The sequence below is a fragment of the Xenopus tropicalis genome, chromosome 2, assembly GCF_000004195.4.
Source record: "Xenopus tropicalis strain Nigerian chromosome 2, UCB_Xtro_10.0, whole genome shotgun sequence".
NCBI lineage: Eukaryota > Metazoa > Chordata > Amphibia > Anura > Pipidae > Xenopus > Xenopus tropicalis.
This window is the reverse complement of record NC_030678.2, coordinates 37044635-37064086: the sequence shown is the minus strand read 5'-3', so window position 1 is coordinate 37064086 and position 19452 is coordinate 37044635. Positions and strand designations below refer to the sequence as shown.

The following is a 19452-nucleotide window of genomic DNA, read 5'->3' as shown; positions in this document are numbered from 1 at the left end:
GTAGCGTTAAAACTTAAAAGGCGCGACGTTTCGCGCAAGTTTTAACACTACAAAAAAATCGCAACTTTTTGCGCAAGTTTTAACGCTACGGAAAAAATTGCATCTTTCAGAATGGCTACGGAAAAACTCGCGTTTTTTCGCAAAAATCGTATTGGTAACGAAAAAGTCGCGATAATTTTCTGAAAAAAATCGCAAAATACCGATCATTACGAAAAAAACGCAATCGGACGCATTCGGCCCGTTCGTGGGTTAGTAAATGTGCCCCTTAAGGTATGAAGATCCAAATTACAGAAAGACTCCTTATCCGGAAAACACCAGGTCCAAGCATTCTTGTAAAAAACATAAATTAAAACCATGGTGACCCTTTTCTTTGAAATATAACACAATTTAAATGGTTCAGTTACCTGGCATCAATGATGCGGTAGGAAATATCTCTTCCTGCTTTATTCGACTTTCATTCAACAATTCTTCCGCAGTCATAGGAAGGGCTAGAACATCACGGATTATTTCAGCAGCTGGCAATGCCTTTTTCCCCATGACTAAGGATTTAACATCCCATGTATATTCTTTGCCAAATCGGTTACAGATTTCTTGGAATACCACTGTGTACAATCGTTCTGTATCTGAAAAGAAAGCCATTAAATGCATTAAAAGAGATTATAGTTATCACTGTATGCTGGTTTTATGGTGGCTTTGCATAATTAAATATTCAACTAAGAAACTAAAAACCAAAGGAAAATACCAATGATATAAATACATTGAAGATTTTTTTTCTATTAAGCACCTACATTCAATAACGCTTTGATGTCTATTTTAGCCTGAATTTCACTTAAAGGTATTATTATTCTACTTTATAAAGAAAATGGATGTAATAGTTTTGAATGGTTTGATAAACATTATACAGGTATTGGACCTGTTATCCAGAATGATTGGGACCTGGGGTTTTCCGGATAAGGGTTCTTTCCGTAATTTGGATCCATATACTTGAGTAAAGTCTGCTAAAAATCACTTAACGATTAAAAAAACAAATTGGATTGTTTTGCCTCCATTAAGAGTTAATTATATCTTAGTTGTAATTAAGCACAAGGTACTGTATTATTATTGCAGAGAAAAAGCAAATATGTTTTAAAATTGAATTATTTGACTAAGGGTCTATGGGAGATGACTTCCTGTAATTCGGAGCTTTCTGCATAATGGATCCCATACCTGTACCATATTTGTCCCTTTTAAATATACTCATCCCAGCTATAGTATAATGCACTGCAGTAAATCAAGTTTTTGTTTATGCTGACACAATTATTATCCATTATTTATACAGACATATTCCACAGCACTCTACACACTTTGTTCATCATTCACATGAAGCCTTGCCATGGTGGAGATTACAATCTCAAATACAGGAGATGTTTGTACTAACTGAATCATTTCTTTAAAACATAAAATACGCATAGAATATTTTATTATGGACCATGTATTGATACATTTGTGGTTTTCTTCTATTTGTTTCATTATTATGGCCTTGGGTCCAACAGTATAGTGAACTGAAAGCCTCATTTCAAACCTGCTTCTCCCTCCTCTTCCAGATAAAATAAGAGTTTACAGGAGGTCTAGAGGTAAGAGCAGATCTTCTCTTCACCTTTCATTTGTACAAATATGTAGGTAGGACATTTCAGTCTCACATATTTTCATATTTGTTTAGCCTACAAAATTATTGTTTTTTAGGGTTTAGTATTTAGGATAAATACTTGCAATCTATCAGCTTATATGTACTACTGATACTTTTGCACCTACATTATATAAACATAATATTGCCACACACAGATCTGCAGAGGCAAACAGAACATAATTTCACCTTGTACATAAAAAAAACCAAACATACAATGAAATGGTACCTCATACTCAGTATATTATGCTTCCCGGCTTTAGGTTTTTAAACAGGAGTAAAAACAGGATACTAGTACATTTTCTTTTTAAGGTTGCACAGCAGTGCTTAACTAACTGTTGCTGAAGTCATTTGCAATCCAGATTTATGAACAGGGTGCAGTATGTGCAGTTGCATGTATATATTTATTTTCCAGGGTTCAAATCTATTAATGCTTCGGGCCACTATGTATCAATTCTTATTGAGCATTAAAGAAATAATCATTACTAAAATCAAGCAACAAAACCCGGTCTTGTGCATCAAAATCCTTCAGCACACGTTAATGGGAAAAAAATACCAGCAGCACAGCCCCAAAAGCCCACAGGACATATATCACAATACTGCTTCAAATCAGCACAAATTTAACAGACCTAGCTCTGATAGCTTTAAGATTGATAGTCTTACTGAAAGGAAAAAAAAGTGTAGACTTGGCAGTACCAGGTGGTGTTCTCAGCAAGTGAGAGTTAAAGATAAATTGAAGGCATATGGCTTAAGCTGTTGCTGTCCTACAACCTAATTTATTACTGATGCAGTGGGAACTAAGAGACAAATAAAAGGAATAGACAACGATCTGAGGGCAATGAGGTACTCGTACATTTTTAAGCTCAAGCTAGAATAATAAAGTACCCAGAGTACAATAACATAAAAAGAAAACAAAACCACAGTACATAAAATCCTAAGTCGAGCTTTAAGAAAAGTGGTGTTTGATAAAAACCTTTAACACTGACAATGAATGTTAACGCAAATGGGAATCATCTTCAGACCTTGATTCATTACAGTTCAAACCACTGAATTCTTCAAGCATCTTACAATGCAAATCATTGAACCTATACTACACCATGGCCAAATCCTCAATGAAAATTAGACTAGTCTGGTCTCTCCTAGTAATGGAAGAAAAAGAAATTTATATATATATATATATATATATATATATATATATATATATATATATATATATATATATATATATATATATATATATATATATATATTATATAATTCCCTCCCACCATAAGATTAAAAATATAAAAATATAGACAATTGCTACTTGATTAAATATAGGTATTTAAGGACTCCATTTTCCCCATGGAGTTTAGAGACGCCACCCAAACTGCATCATTTGTACTGCATATATCCTCTCCATTCGCCAGCTGCACCATATTTTCTAGACTAGAGAGCGTGTTTAGTAACATGAGTTGAGAAGAACTGAGCATACTAAGTAGCCAACAGCCAAAGTAAATTCCTGAGGGAGGGGGCCATGTGAGTTAGAGGAGGAGAAGGAATCCCAAGTGATTAAAGGATCTATACCCCCCAAACAATGCAGGCCTGTATAAAAATATATAGCACAAACAAGCTCATATGTAAAACCCTGCTTTATCTAAATAAACCATTTTTATAAAAATATACTTATTTAATACAGAAATGGGACCCGTTATCCAGAAAGCTCCGAATTATGGAAAGCCCATCTTCCATAGACTCCATTTTAATGAAACAATGTAGATTTTTAAAACATATTTCCTTTTTCTCCATAATAATAAAATTTCATCCCAACTAAGATATAATTAATCCTTATTGGATGCAAAACAATCCTATTGGGTTTAATTAATGTTTTATTGAATTTTTAGTAGATTTGAGGTATGAATACCCCTTATCCGGAATACCCTTGGTCCCGGGCATTCTGGATAATGGATTCTATGTCTGTAGCATAGTATTGTACTCCTAAATAGAAAACTGACATTTTTAAAATTAAGGGCCTTGATAAAACAGTACCTTGCACTTGATCCCAACTAAGATATAACTTATCCTTATTGGAGCCAAAACAACCCCATTGGGTTTATTTACTTTTAATTAGACTTTTGTTTAGATATTTGTTTTTGTAGCCTTAAGATATGGCGATCCAAATTATGGAAAGACTCCTTATCTGGAAAACCCCAGGTCCCAAGCATTCTGGATAACAGGTCCCATTCCTGTATTACACAAAAGCCATGGATAACCTGTAAAATCTATCTTATTAAACCTCACTTCTATCTAAATAAACCTTATAAGTATAATATCTGTAATACTCTGTACTTGTGCCACATCACTCACTGAAATTTATAAGAATAAAAAAAGATTATTTATTCCCTACTTTAGATTCAAGGATATTAGTAACTCCTTTGAGACTACTAATTTCCTTGTAATTTACACGAGGCACATGTGGAATATAATTTACAATAAAGTGTACATTATTCCCTAAACAATGTTCCCCACGGTACACACTATGAACTGTTTGTTTGAAGCAAGCTTACTCTAAACCAAATATAGATTGGCCTCTCCCATTGTATTGTCAGTCGAGCCATTAGCCTGGTCATCAATTATCAGCCCAATGGGACCATCAAATATGGTTATATTTGTTCTGCATTGGCAGAGACAGCTTTTTAAAGGTACCTCTGCAGCAGTTGTTTTCAAGATGCCTCTGTGTTGTAAATATTTCAAGTCAGTTGAGATCATCTAATCTTGGTTAAATACCCCTGGACTGATGACGTAAAAACCCCCAACAAGCTTAAAAACAATTTGCCAACTTCTCATATCCTTTTAATGTCTTGATGGAAAACTTAAATAAATACAACACATTAACTTAAGAGCCAACTGCTTACTGAACAGTATGTAAATCAACAGATTTTTTATTTATATTCTGAATTATGTACATATATCTATTTAAAATGTATTCATTTTACAATAGTTATAAGGACGATACTTTTCAAATATTTGTTCTATAGCAAATAAAACATTTCATGTCTATGCAAACAAGCAAAACCAATGCATTCTATAGGTTTTTGGGTACTGCCCATTGCTATTGACATGTTAACTGTGATGTTGCCATACGGGAATCAGAATAAATGTAACATTATGTCACATGTGACCTAAATTGGTTGGGATTAAAAATATTAATCACTGAAATATTTAATTGCATTTACAGTGGAAAAGTTTATATCACCTCCATCACCTTCATTCAGCCAAATCCTAAGGAGGATATTTATTAAAGGAAGGAAAAAAGAATTCAGAACCCCTCAATTTACTTGTATGGGATTTTTAGAGACATATTTATAAAAAGGAAAACTCTCACTTTTAACCTTGAAGTTGAAATATTCTTTTGGGGAAGTGGTTTATTTAAAAAACACAAATCTCAAAATCTTAGTGAAATCACATTCTACCCATCATTTTTAATTCATCTTCCATACTCATTCATTTCTAAATGAATAGAGAGAGGTGGAATTGTACTGTGGTGAACTCTAAGTTCATCCTTTGATTAATTTTCCCTTTAGTGTACAGCTGAAATGGATCCAAACCTTAAAATCATGTGAATTTGGCTTTGGATATCTGTATAGGAAGTTTTCTCTTTCTTTTTTTAATTTGAAAATGGATGGTGCGACTTTTCAGCCTGAAGGTGCAGCATAGGTGAGGACCCTCAGGTGCCTATATTATATATATATTATATATATTATATATATATATATATATATATATATATATATATATAGTGGCTTGCAAAAGTATTCGGCCCCCTTGAACTTTTCCACATTTTGTCACATTACAGCCACAAACATGAATCAATTTTATTGCAATTCCACGTGAAAGACCAATACAAAGTGGTGTACACGTGAGAAGTGGAACAAAAATCATACATGATTCCAAACATTTTTTACAAATAAATAACTGCAAAGTGGGGTGTGCGTAATTATTCAGCCCCCTGAGTCAATACTTTGTAGAACCACCTTTTGCTGCAATTCCAGCTGCCAGTCTTTTAGGGTATGTCTCTACCAGCTTTGCACATCTACAGACTGAAATCCTTGCCCATTCTTCTTTGCAAAACAGCTCCAGCTCAGTCAGATTAGATGGACAGCGTTTGGGAACAGCAGTTTTCAGATCTTGCCACAGATCCTCCATTGGATTTAGATCTGGACTTTGACTGGGCCATTCTAACACATGGATATGTTTTGTTTTAAACCATTCCATTGTTGTCCTGGCTTTATGTTTAGGGTCGTTGTCCTGCTGGAAGGTGAACCTCCGCCCCAGTCTCAAGTCTTTTGCAGACTCCAAGAGGTTTTCTTCCAAGATTGCCCTGTATTTGGCTCCATCCATCTTCCCATCAACTCTGACCAGCTTCCCTGTCCCTGCTGAAGAGAAGCACACCCAAAGCATGATGCTGCCACCACCATATTTGACAGTGGGGATGGTGTGTTCAGAGTGATGTGCAATGTTAGTTTTCCGCCACACATAGCGTTTTGCATTTTGGCCAAAAAGTTCCATTTTGGTCTCATCTGACCAGAGCACCTTCTTCCACACGTTTGCTGTGTCCCCCACATGGCTTGTGGCAAACTGCAAACGGGACTTCTTATGGTTTTCTGTTAACAATGGCTTTCTTCTTGCCACTCTTCCATAAAGGCCAACTTTGTGCAGTGCACGACTAATAGTTGTCCTATGGACAGATTCCCACACCTGAGCTGTAGATCTCTGCAGCTCCCCCAGAGTCACCATGGGCCTCTTGGCTGCATTTCTGATCAGCGCTCTCCTTGTTCGGCCTGTGAGTTTAGGTGGACGGCCTTGTCTTGGTAGGTTTACAGTTGTGCCATACTCCTTCCATTTCTGAATGATCGCTTGAACAGTGCTCCGTGGGATGTTCAAGGCTTTGGAAATCTTTTTGTAGCCTAAGCCTGCTTTAAATTTCTCAATAACTTTATCCCTGACCTGTCTGGTGTGTTCTTTGGACTTCATGGTGTTGTTGCTCCCAATATTCTCTTAGACAACCTCTGAGGCCGTCACAGAGCAGCTGTATTTGTACTGACATTAGATTACACACAGGTGCACTCTATTTAGTCATTAGCACTTATCAGGCAATGTCTATGGGCAACTGACTGCACTCAGACCAAAGGGGGCGGAATAATTACGCACACCCCACTTTGCAGTTATTTATTTGTAAAAAGTGTTTGGAATCATGTATGATTTTCGTTCCACTTCTCACGTGTACACCACTTTGTATTGGTCTTTCACGTGGAATTCCAATAAAATTGATTCATGTTTGTGGCTGTAATGTGACAAAATGTGGAAAAGTTCAAGGGGGCCGAATACTTTTGCAAGCCACTGTATATATATATAATGGCCCTGATTATGATAAATGTAATCAATAAATTCCCAGCTTCATTAACCATTATTGGTGACTTTCAACGGTTATCACAATCATATAAACTGGGATACATTTAATTTCTTTCTTGTAGAAAAAATGTTTTTGTTCACTCATCATCTTTTTAAAATGATTATACACAAAGCATTATATTAGTCATCTTGACCACAGCTAAGGGATAATAAAGCTGATATTACATTGGCATACATTGTTAAGATCAAGGATGAAATAACAATGAAAAAATGCTTGCTTTTATATTATTCGACTTTCTGTCTCTGGACCGTTAAATGAAACAATGTGACCACTCTGTTCTAATGATACACATATCTTGTGCCATACTGACAGATGCAAACTCACACAAGAAGAAGAATTCTAAACAAATCTCAGTGGAAGATGTTGCATTTATATCCTTTTCTGAATGAAAACAATGCTGAGAAACCAGCGTAATCCTCTAGGGCCATAAGAACAATGTAACAACCACAGAGACTTTCACATGCATGAAATTATTCCTTGGGCTAATAAAATGACTTCTACCTTCCACTTCTAGGACACAAATAGAGCACTCCCTGAAGACTGAACTATAAATAAATAAATAAATAATGAAAGAAGAAGACTGATGACAGTTAAAGTTACAAAGAAAAAAGGTATGTTTTGTCATTTCTACTTTAGCACCTTCAGATCACTCTTCTTTAAAAAGATAACCACAAATTTTACAAGTAATTATTTGCTGTGAGAAAACATTCAACCATGTATGAGCAGGAACTATAAAAATCCAAATATGTGATTGTTTAGAATGACAATACAGTTTGGATTTTTTCAGAGGAAGCGATTAGTATAATTTGAGGGATAAGACACCATGATCCATTCTTCTTACTGACCCCAGTAGCATATTTGGTTATGGCCACTAGTGTCTACCCAAATTTTATCTGTAACCAAAGAGTTGTAGGGGGCAGGAGATATGAGCCTTTCTTGCATTCTCTGAACAATTGAGAAAAGTTTCAATGCTATTTAAAAAAAACTCCCACCACCGCACTTCAGGTCAGTGGTACAAAGTCCTTTAGAGCATGAGCATTGGTTTAAGACATTCCAATATTTTTAATGGTTAAACTGATTAGCTGAGTAGAATTGATACGTGCAGTAAACAGCTATGTTCAACACAAGCCCAGTAAAGACACTGTGTACTGAAAATACATTTTGCCTTATATTTACAAATATCTGTAGTTCTGTTAAACAACTTCTTTCATCCAGACTTACATATAAGATTTATTTTTCAGTCTCGGTGAATATAGGACTGTTAGCTTGATGGCACAATACAGTGTCTCTAACTATTATCTGTAGTTCTGTTGCTCTATGCACTGTGGAATAGTGAAATCGAAATAATTTTCATTTAACACTTGATCCTGCCTTGTTGGTTCATAAAAGCATTTACCACTACCAATGAATCCAATTGTATTTTCTTAAATAAAGAAATAGGCAGGAAATTTAGAGTCCCGCTTTATCATATATTTATTTGCCTCATGCTACACACAGGTGTATGTTACATATTTACCTCACTAAAGTAGTGCTTTATTGAATCCAAATAAACATTTGAATTCAGCAAATTTTTAATGGTTCTGTTTCTGGAATTTTATTCCTTATTGGGAAGAATTCAATGTGATTTTCTTAGTTTGATGATATTTTCATAAGGAAAATGATATACGCTGATATAAACTGACAAAAGAAATGGAATGTTGTGATCATAAAAAATTAACTAAACTGTAGCGGAGGCTAAATAATTATTTTATTACTACTGTAAACAATTCAGCCATGCTATTTGTTAGTAGAGTATTGCAAATCCCTGACTCATGCTGCCTTTAGGCAGCTGAAGGTAAAATCTGTAACTCGCTATTACAGGGGCTCATTTATAAACACTATGCCAATTTGCACATGGGCAGTAACCCATAGCAGCCAAGCAGTGATTGGCTTTTTTCAGCCAACTGCAGGTCGACCAGTGAAAACAAAAATGCGATAGGTTGTCATTGGTTACTGCCCAGGGGCAAACATTCCCAGTGTTTATAAATAAACCTCAGTGTCTCACAGCATGTGTTGGTCTCACTAATAAATCACCGTATGAAGAAAAAAAAACCAAAAACGGAGGTATAGGATCAGTTATCTGGAAACATGTTATTCAGAAAGCTCAGAATTACAGGAAGACTGTCTCCCATAGACCCCATTTTAATCAAATAATTCATTTTTAAAAATGATTTCCCCTTTTTCTGTACTAACAAAACAGTATCTTGTACTTGATCCCAACTAAGATATAATTCATTTTTAGTGGAGGCAAAACATTTGTATTGTGTTTAATTACTTATGTTAAGTACACTTAAGATATGAAGTTTCAAATTACAGAAAGATCCCTTATCCGGGAAACCGCAGGTCCCGAGTATTCTAGATAACAGGTCCCATACCTGTACAGATTTATTAAACATTTAGTAAAATTTAATGAATTTTTAGTAACAGTTCCCTTTCAATTGTGATTTCTAAAATAAATGGTACCAGAAATGAATAAAAGGGTTTGGGTAAAAAGGGTTCATTGCATGTACTATGCCTTACATGATATGAAAGAGTTGTTAAACAAAAAGACATAAGCACCATATAATTAGAGGTCAAAGTTTTAAAATGGTTGTACTTATCTGAGCAATTTCCAGTACTAGCTTGGCTATTTGTAATCATATGAGTAAGAAGGTGGATTGTCATACAATTTACACTTGACAGCACCTTCGTCAACTGTGGAACAGGTTTTCCAAATTAATCTATAGTACCTTTCTTCTAGTTCCTCAGCCTTTATTCGGTTTCTTTGTACGGTATAATTTCTTTCTGAAAAAATTCTTCTTTTGAACATCAGAATAGTGGCTATATAAAATATGTATAATGCTTCATGGAGAATTTATTATTGTACATTAGAATTCTGACCTTTTGCCTAGAATAAATGTTAGAAGGATCAGCATGAAATTCCCACTGTCTTCACAATTATTTCCACCTGTTAACAGATGTGCACTACACATTCTATACAGCATCGGGTCCCAGCATTTGGTTTTTCAAAAAATAAAAGTGTCATTTAGGAAGCAAACCCAGCTGCAGCACCACACATCTGCTGTGATATTAGATTCATTAAACCTTCCTTGTACCAAATATTTCAGCTCTTAACAATGGTGCAGAATGACACTCCTACAGTGCTCCATTTCACTCCAGATCAGAGAATAACAACATCTTGCAGTGCCCACTGTGAAAATCAAGGCCTAGAAATCTTTTAAGCAAAGTGATTATCTAAGTTTTTCAGTGAATTTATAGAATATCAGTTAAACATAGAAGCTTTGATAAATCACTTTCTCGTTTTCTACTTTTCTATCTGCTTTTATCCAGTGGTTTATTTTTCTTACAGAAGTATACTATATTTTGCTGCTGATGTGCAACATGCTGTTCTATGAGTAACTAATATAAAATTATCCTTAGAAATTGCTACTGTTTATTTTTCACATACTGTGCCTAGCCGCTACCACCTAATTGTACCATTAGAAAGTCATTCACTATATTTGTATTTAGCGTTGATCTTGGATTTAACTTAAAAGGTAAAAGAAAAAAAATTACAAAGCAGAGGACCAAGGGGAGAAGAGCGATCTTTCTTATGCCTCTCATATAGGAAGGTACTATAACAGAAGTGGTATGGTGGGAAACGGTCTACATACCTGCTACTTGGTGTGGCCAAGTTATAGTACAGATATCAGACCCCTTATCCGGAAACCCATTATCCAGAAAGTTCCGAATTACGGAAGGATCATCTCCCATAGACTCCATTTTAATCAAATAATTCACATTTTTAAAAATGGTTTCCTTTTTCTTTGTAATAATAAAACAGTACCTTGTATTTGATCCCAACTAAGATAGAATTAATCCTTATTGGAGCCAAAAAAAATCCTATTGGGTTTAATTTGTTTAAATAATTTTTTTTTAGCAGATTTAAGGTAAGAGATCCAAATTACAGAAAGACCCATTATCCGGAAAACCCCCAGATCCCGAACATTCTGGATCCCATACCTGTATAAGGGTTTGTGCTGTTTAGATGTATTGATATGGTTGCAGAAGGCATTCTGTGTGTTCACTGAGTGCGCATCTAGCAACTTACTTGCGACATACATGTATATGTGTGCCATATTTTGATTCTATTAATGAGGTACAGTCCATTAATGTGTAAGTAAACTGAATATAGAAATGTACATGAAGATTTTCTTTTCATGTTTTGAACTTTTAAGGGTCTCAATAAAGCACTCTTTTTTGTGAGCAGAACGAGCTCAACATGAGCAGGAAAGGGTGAGGGCCATCAAACATTGCTCAGATAACTAGTGACATGCCAGGACGTTCCTACTGATTGGTTGTTCACATGTGTTCATATGAATGTCTAGCCTGTAGGGGTTCAAGAACCATGCAGTGGATTAATTTGAGAAGTGACATTTGACTGTAGAATAGTATTAATCAGACCCTATAGGCAATCACTTGAGAGCTTTTCTCCACAGGACATAGATGATCAAATTTTAGGTTGACTTCTCTTAGTATGTAGTTGTTCAATGTGACACTAGCCTAAATACATTTCTATTCATATTTACCTGCTAAAAATAGTGTTTCATTGTTCTCCAGAAAAAGACATTTTTCAGAACAAACAGTTTTCTTTCTATCTACTTTTTATTTATTCTCTTCTGATCTTAAATTAAGTCAGCACTACTTAAATCAGTTAAAGAAAACTAAAGGCAATTTACATTGCTTTCATACATATAGATGTAAAGTTTCCTGAATGATGCAGAACAAAAGATTTATAGAAGTGTCTGTAGACTGCAGAAATCAAATATCTCAGCAGTTTTCTCTTGCCAAGGTCAATACTTCTGTAGAGTTTAAAAAAAAGTCTTTGTTAGATAAAAACCAGCTTTTTAAAAAAGAAGTCAAGTATTTCATCCATCTTTTGCCTTTAATAAATATGCCCCTGCTCCTATACAAAACGCAGAATAAATTCTCCCTGCTTTATAGATTGTGCTGACCAGAGTACAGGCATGGGACCCATTAGCCAGAATGCTCGGGACCTGGGGTTTTCCAGATAAGGGGTCTTTCCGTATTTTGGATCTCCTACCTTAATTCTGCTTAAAAAATTATTTAAAGAGTAATTAAACCCAATAGGATTGTTTTGGTGCCAATAATGTTTTATTATATCTTAGTTGGAATCAAGTACAAGGTACTGTTTAATTATTACAGAGAAAAAGAAATAATTTATAAAAATGTGAATTATTTTATTAAAATGGAGTCTATGGGAGAACTTTTTGGATAATGGGTTTATGGATAAGAGGTCAGATACCTGTATAAACATTAGACAGCCAGCTTTACTCAACACATAATACCTGAAATGGAACCCAAACAGGATAATTATTGCATGCAAAATCCTGTGGTGTGGCATATTTTACAAGTGGGAAACTTTGCAAAGATTCCAGCTATAATATTCTTAAACCCAACAAAAATAACTCATAAAGGGATTCATATCTAAATAAGGAATGAGAATTGTTGTCCCCAACTTTAAAGACAGAAAAACATCCTCAAACCATAACAGTATCTCCTCTATGTTTAAATGTTGCTTTAAAGGAGAACTAATACTTAACAAAAAAAGTAGGCTAGAAGTGTATTATGTTTGGGCTTCTGTACCAGCTCAAGGCAACCACAACCTTTAGAATGAAGATCTGTGCCTCTGAATATGCCCCCGGTAGCTCCCCATCTTCTTTTCTGTTATTTCAAAGCACAAGTTTTGGGCTGCTGTCACCTGAGAGACCAACTCACACTATAACCGATTAATTCACTGATTAGTTTGAAATCAGTGCAATTGTATCAGAATATATTAATCAACAGGACCTCATGTTTTGCTTGATGATTATTGACGACACTTAATTCAAGATCACACAGATCATGTGCAGTGTCACTGACACTCAACAAGATCCAAGATGAGGTGCTACAGTGCACAACTTTGAAGGCCTGGATCATTCCGGTTATAGAGATGCTGAACCTTTAGGCTGGTGCAGTAAGGAATTTTTACAGGTTTACTTGTTAGCCCTGTGTTTGTGAATGAGCCCTAGGTTTTGTTGCAAATTCATACATATGTACACAGACATAAACTAAAACCAAACTAAACATAACTGCTTATTTAAGGTATAGTAAATAGGTTTAATTTTACTTCTAAAAAGGTTTTTCTGTTCCTTCAGTCTCCTACAATTCTGTTTTTATAACACAAAATATATTCAAGTATGAAAAGTATGACATTTTTATTCATTTCTTATTTTTAATTTTTACTTTTTTACAAAACAATTTTGAAAGGCTAACAGGAAAACAATAAATAGCTCTGCTGCATTTTAAATGCTCTGCTGCATTTTAAATTTTAAATGAATCTGCATTTTAATACATCTTTGTTTTTTAATTATGTTTTACTACAAAATCTCTGTTACTGAATAGGGGATTGTGGGAGGCGGGGGACTAAAGCCACTATAAAGACAACACTGAGCTCAAACAGGTAAATGTCCTAAAACTGCTCAGTCAAAGACCTGACCTCAGTCCACCTTAGAATCTGTGGCATTATGTGAAAACTGTTGGGCACAAGATTTGCATCTAAATAACAAACGAGAACAAATCTGCCAGGAAAATAGGCCACAGCCAAAAGACTTAGGACACCTGAGAGCTTATTCACTTTCTATTTAGAATTGAGCTGGGCAGGGTGCAAAGTGCAAAAAAATTGCCATTTTGCTCCACAAATGATCAAATATTAATGTGTAAGTATTGAATGTATATATAAACTTCAAAGGGGTCATTTACCACTGGATGGACATCAGGGTACAAAGTGGGAAATACAGGCTCAAACAACATGCCACCCTATTACCTGATGTGAAAGATAATTGCAACAGACCAGATACACTGCTTTGTTTTTGGATTCATCTGCATCCTTTAAGAACCAAAATACAAAACATAATATCCAAGGCTTTTGGGATCTCAAGATTTACAGTTGGTTAGGTTTTCGGTTTATATAGATAGCATTGTGAGTGTATAGAGAGGTCAGAATATGGGTTCTGTTGGAGGATTGATCTTAATAGACTTTTGTCTTTCATTCAACCCAAATTAAATATGTAACATCCCCACTAACAATGCACCTATTTTTTATACATGTTAGATCCTTTATAAAGCTAATTATGGGGTACACAAAATAATGGAAACAAAGGGAAAATTAAGGTGTTGAGATCTATAAATTAGAAATCTAGTGCTTTTTAGAACTTCAAACTCAGGATAAAAAATGTCTGAAAAAAGAAGTCACTGGATATGATGTCATCCTAGTGTTTAAGGGCAATGACACGTGGTGCTGTTTGTCAGCTACAAAACGCCAGAAAAAACCCTGCCATAGACAGTACTGAGAATTGTCTGTGCTAAAACACTCAAATCACGTAATCTCTCAAAAATGCCTTTGTATACATTTTTAAGTGATTACAAGATTTGAGTGTTTTAGCACAGACAATTCTCAGTATTGTCTATGGTGCCAAGTGTCATTGCCCTTAGACTCTATTCTTTTCCCTGAATAGACATGTATTTGGGGCTTTGCACCTTGAAGGAACTTTATATCTATTATTATTATGTAACTGTCTGCCTATCCAATCAGTGAGCTTTTATTTGCAGCAAGCAGTCAACACAGCTCCTTCAATGTGAGGGTTGCTTGTGTGATGATGCAAAAGAGTTTAGGCACTAATTAAATTACCACTTTTGAAATATTCGATGATTCGTTATGGAAATTGCATAGAGGGGTATTTAATTATCATTACCCTTCAGTAGAGAAAATGTGGTAATAGAAACACATGCCCATTGCTTGGGCCACTTCTATTTTACTTGAAAACACTCACTTTCCAATGCAAGGGAATGCAAAGTGGCTTCTTACAGGACATGGCACTTACAGTTCTCACTGATGAGAATATTCTTTAGAAATTCATGTAGAAAAAAATATAGCTTTTAAATATAAATATTGGTAATTTGTACAGCAATATAATAATGTGCATTATGGTTTTTTATAATGATTACGTTAATTTGTTTCATGAATATTTTTAATTTGCTTCCATTACTTTATCTAGCTCTTGTATATGCTTAGAGAACCTTATAAAATGTAACTGCAGTAGCAGCAAAAAACATAATAGCATAGGAAGCAAAGATGTAATAACATCAGGATAATTATATTTCTTTGTCCAATTGCATTTGACAAGTTCAAGCTTAAACAAAACAATTTTAGATGTAACACATTTGCATTAGTTATACAGATGCTACAAAACCAAAACAACATAAACCATTTGCGTTTCACTTCTGGACAATGATTTGCTATATTTGTGTTTTTCTAAGAAAGCTATACATCAAACTCAATCATTCTAAGTAAAACTGGTAAGCACTATTTTGTTCCAAACATATCCTCTGGCCTTTTCGTTGGGCTTGAAGTCGAGGTTTGTTATCCCCAGGGCCATACATATTTGCTAATTAGATCTCCAGTCTGCAGCTTTCAAATGAATTGGAAATTCAAACACCAAATTGGAGATTTATCATAACATTATATTAACAAGCTGTCGTGCAGCTGAAAGTATTTCCACCTGAATAACGATCATCGTGTTGAATTCATTTTACTCGATTAAACCTTATGGAACAAAGTCTTCACATAAAAGAAATGTTCCTATTTAATTCACAGTGTTACAGTGCACTAAACATGTATTTCATGTTAGTGGTGAAATATTTAACCTCAACACACTGTATAATTAACTGGTATTTTTTTTTTTGTAACGAACAGAAAAATATCAATTTAACAGGCAAAAAGAAGCAATTACATTCAACTAAATTATACACTAATCTAAAAGGGGGTGCGGTTTAAAATAAATGTTATCTTCAGTGCTTGAATGCAGCTCTGCCCCCCTCAGCAACAAGAATAGATTAAGCAAAGTGTCCCACCAACAGTATAATTGCCTATCTTAATTTTTATTCTTCACATTGAATCCAGAATTAATACAGGGACCTCCCCCTGCCACTTATGCATTCAAAGGCAAAACTTAGGGGCTGATTTACTTACCCACGAACGGGTCAAATGGAGTCCGATTGCGTTTTTTTCGTAATGATCGGTACTTTGCGATTTTTTCGGATTCTTTACGAATTTTTCGGATCCAATACGATTTTTGCGTAAAAACGCGAGTTTTCCTATCCATTACGAAAGTTGCGTAAAAAGTTGCGCATTTTGCGTAGCGTTAAAACTTACGCGAAAAGTTGCGCATTTTTCGTAGCGTTAAGTTTTAACGCTACGAAAAATGCGCAACTTTTCGCGTAAGTTTTAACGCTACGCAAAATGCGCAACTTTTTACGCAACTTTCGTAATGGATACGAAAAACTCGCGTTTTTACGCAAAAATCGTATTGGATCCGAAAAATTCGTACAGAATCCGAAAAAAATCGCAAAACATACGAAAAAGTCGCAAAATATTCGTTTTCAAGTCGGAACTTTTCCAATTCGGGTCGGATTCGTGGGTTAGTAAATCAGCCCCTTAGTCTGGCTCTGAAAAACTAGAAAGCCATATACACATTTAAGGCAACAGGTAAGTAGGGCTGCTTTAATCTACGGACAAAAGGTCTTCCATCTGCAGTATAATGTGAATGAAGCCATTCCTAGAAATGACAGACTCCCCCTCATTGTTACAAGATGGAAGATCTAACAAACTTAATTTGTAATTTATTTCCTTTTATTTTACTTCTTGTATTGAAAATATTTTCCTAAGGATTGTTTTCTTAAAATATAATTTGTTTGTGACTTGACTTTCGTGTAGGAGCCAGCTACATCTTAATTAAATTATAACATGCTTTCTGTCCTATGAGTACTCTTCATCACTTTAATGCATTTTGTCTTTTGGCATTCCTAGGCACGGAATGTGCTTAAATTCCTTGTCCAAAAATATTTGCAGTTTTAAGCTGAAGCCAAATAGGGCAGATTCTCAGCCTGTGAATGAACGCAAACCAAGATCAAGCCCTATACTTCAAAAATCAAATTGTTGTGCCTTCACCCGGACCCATTGCAGGCACACAAAGCCAAATTCGTCATGCAACTGCAGGCTAAGAATCCGCTTCAGCCTAAGGCACCTGTGAATAATGCAAAACACATAGCTCAGAACAGGTCACTTAACATTTCCACCTAAAATGTATCTTATAAAATTTCTACATTACTTTAATTAAAAAGTGAAAAAATATACTTCATCTGCTAAAAAGTGCTATCCTAAGGTTGAAAGATAAACTTTAGTTAGTCCTATATACAAAAAACAACTTCTGTGTGCAATTATTATTGAAAGTGGTGCTCTTATCCGAGAACTCTGTTGCTCCTGGTTTCAAAATGCATATAAAAATTAAAAAAATTCCAGATACGCTATCAGATTCCTTGTTCCCGAGTCCCTTCCTGGATCAGTGAACCTTGCTTTGTTCCTGAGCTCCTGTGCCCTTTTCTAGCCTAGTTTCTGTGGATTTCCCGGTTGACCTTCGACATGTTCTATAAGTTCTCTTGCCAGGTGCCTGTTTCGACTACTGGCCCCATTACTGGACTTTGCTTATCTCCTTCCGGTCCAGACTACTGGCCTGATTACTGGACTCTGATTCTGCCTGCTGTTTACCCATGTCACTGGCCCTGTATATTCTTTTTGTTCCTTCAGTGCACTGTTAGCTATCACATTTTGTTTATTAAATTCCACATCACTTTATCATGGCTTCTGGTCTCAGTTGTGCCATCTATGGCTACACCTCAAGCTATCCAGCCTATGGGCTCTCCCGTTCTAGCCTTTCCTCAGTGAGAGTATGTGACACTGGCTCCTCCTTAATGTCTCGTCATGACAAAGGGAAGGAAAAGCATCAAGTGTTCTACATAAAGTGTGATGATGACACTAGGCAAGCTGACATATACACTGCTGCAAGTGTGAATGTGTGGAGTCAAACACGCGCAAGGGAAATAGAAGGTTGCTGAGTGCTCTCCCATTTTACCAGTGATCACTGTTACAGAATCATAATATCTTTATTAATATTTCCAGCTTAGCTCAGGAGTTTCTTTAAAGTTACTGTTGATTTCACTTTGACGGACCTCACAACTATGATTCTTGTAAATGCAGATCATTTTAAATAAATGACCATTACTAGCCAGTGGCTGGGTGGTTAAATGTAGTTTCCACTTTGTGGTACTAAAACCAACGCTTACTGGACAGGATATTGTTTTGTGTCCAGTTTTTAATTCATGCTTTTGTATCATTCTTTCTATAGGTTGTTTGGAATGCTCTACATTTTCGTAAAGAACTACATTTTATTGCATTATATTTTATGCAGTTGAATGAGGCAATTAGTCAAGAATACCTTTAAAACTATGGAAACCTATGTTAATTGTGGACACTCTATACTACATCCCGACAAAGGCCCTGGCTACAAACTGAACTATTAAAAAATTAGAATTTTGTTTTAAAAAAATAGATAAAGTAAACTTTATTTATGTTGGCGAGCAAACTGAATTATGCATTCAATGTATGTTTACCATAAACTACCATTTATGTCACCTGAGATTTCTTGTAACAGCGTGGAAACAAAATCATCATGTGATGGATATGAAAATGTGCACTACTGCTGAGACATTTTATCAGATAGAATAATGAATACTAGGATGCTGTATTAAAAATTCATAACATATAGAACATTCCACATATTCAAATGAGATTTCAACAGCTTTTCAGTCCTTTTTTATATTATTATTATTTTTTTGCCTTAAGTATTACTCACAGGATCTGTCATTATGTATTAACACATTAAAAATGTAAATCAAGTTAAACTGTTATTTTACTGACACTCACAGCAAACTGGTGCTTTGTGGAAAAAGTACTTCATTTTATAAGACTTCCTTGAATGCTTTTTCCCAAAGGACTGGTAAAGCTTAACCTTTCTATATCTCAGAAGTATATAGAAGCAAATGATTTTTCCCCCAGAAAAATGTCTGGAAGAAAGGTACTTATAAATATGTATATTAGGGTCGTAAAACAGTATGAACAGATGTCGGGCACTGTTTGTGATGGCTTTTTTTTCCTACTGAACTATTCAGAGGCTGATGGATAGATTTCCATTAGCAAGAGGGAGAAAATAGATTCCATTTACAATATTTTCCTAATGAGAATGTAGATAATATAAAGCCAGATGGTTAAATGGGAACAGAAACGAACTATACTTCGTATTCTTCCTTTACTAGTGTCATTCTCTGTCTCAATTATTCACAACAACCATTTTCCCCAAGATCA

General features: G+C 35.1%; 1 protein-coding gene across 2 annotated transcripts in view; it reads right to left on the bottom strand.

Annotated features, from left to right (window-relative positions):
• The window catches only part of pudp (pseudouridine 5'-phosphatase), a 115278-nt gene that overhangs the window by 80745 nt on the left and 15081 nt on the right, over nucleotides 1–19452 (bottom strand). For both annotated transcript variants that reach the window (NM_001011342.1, XM_018091213.2), the window contains 1 exon segment: nucleotides 405–623. In NM_001011342.1, the coding sequence (NP_001011342.1) occupies nucleotides 405–623 (219 nt within the window).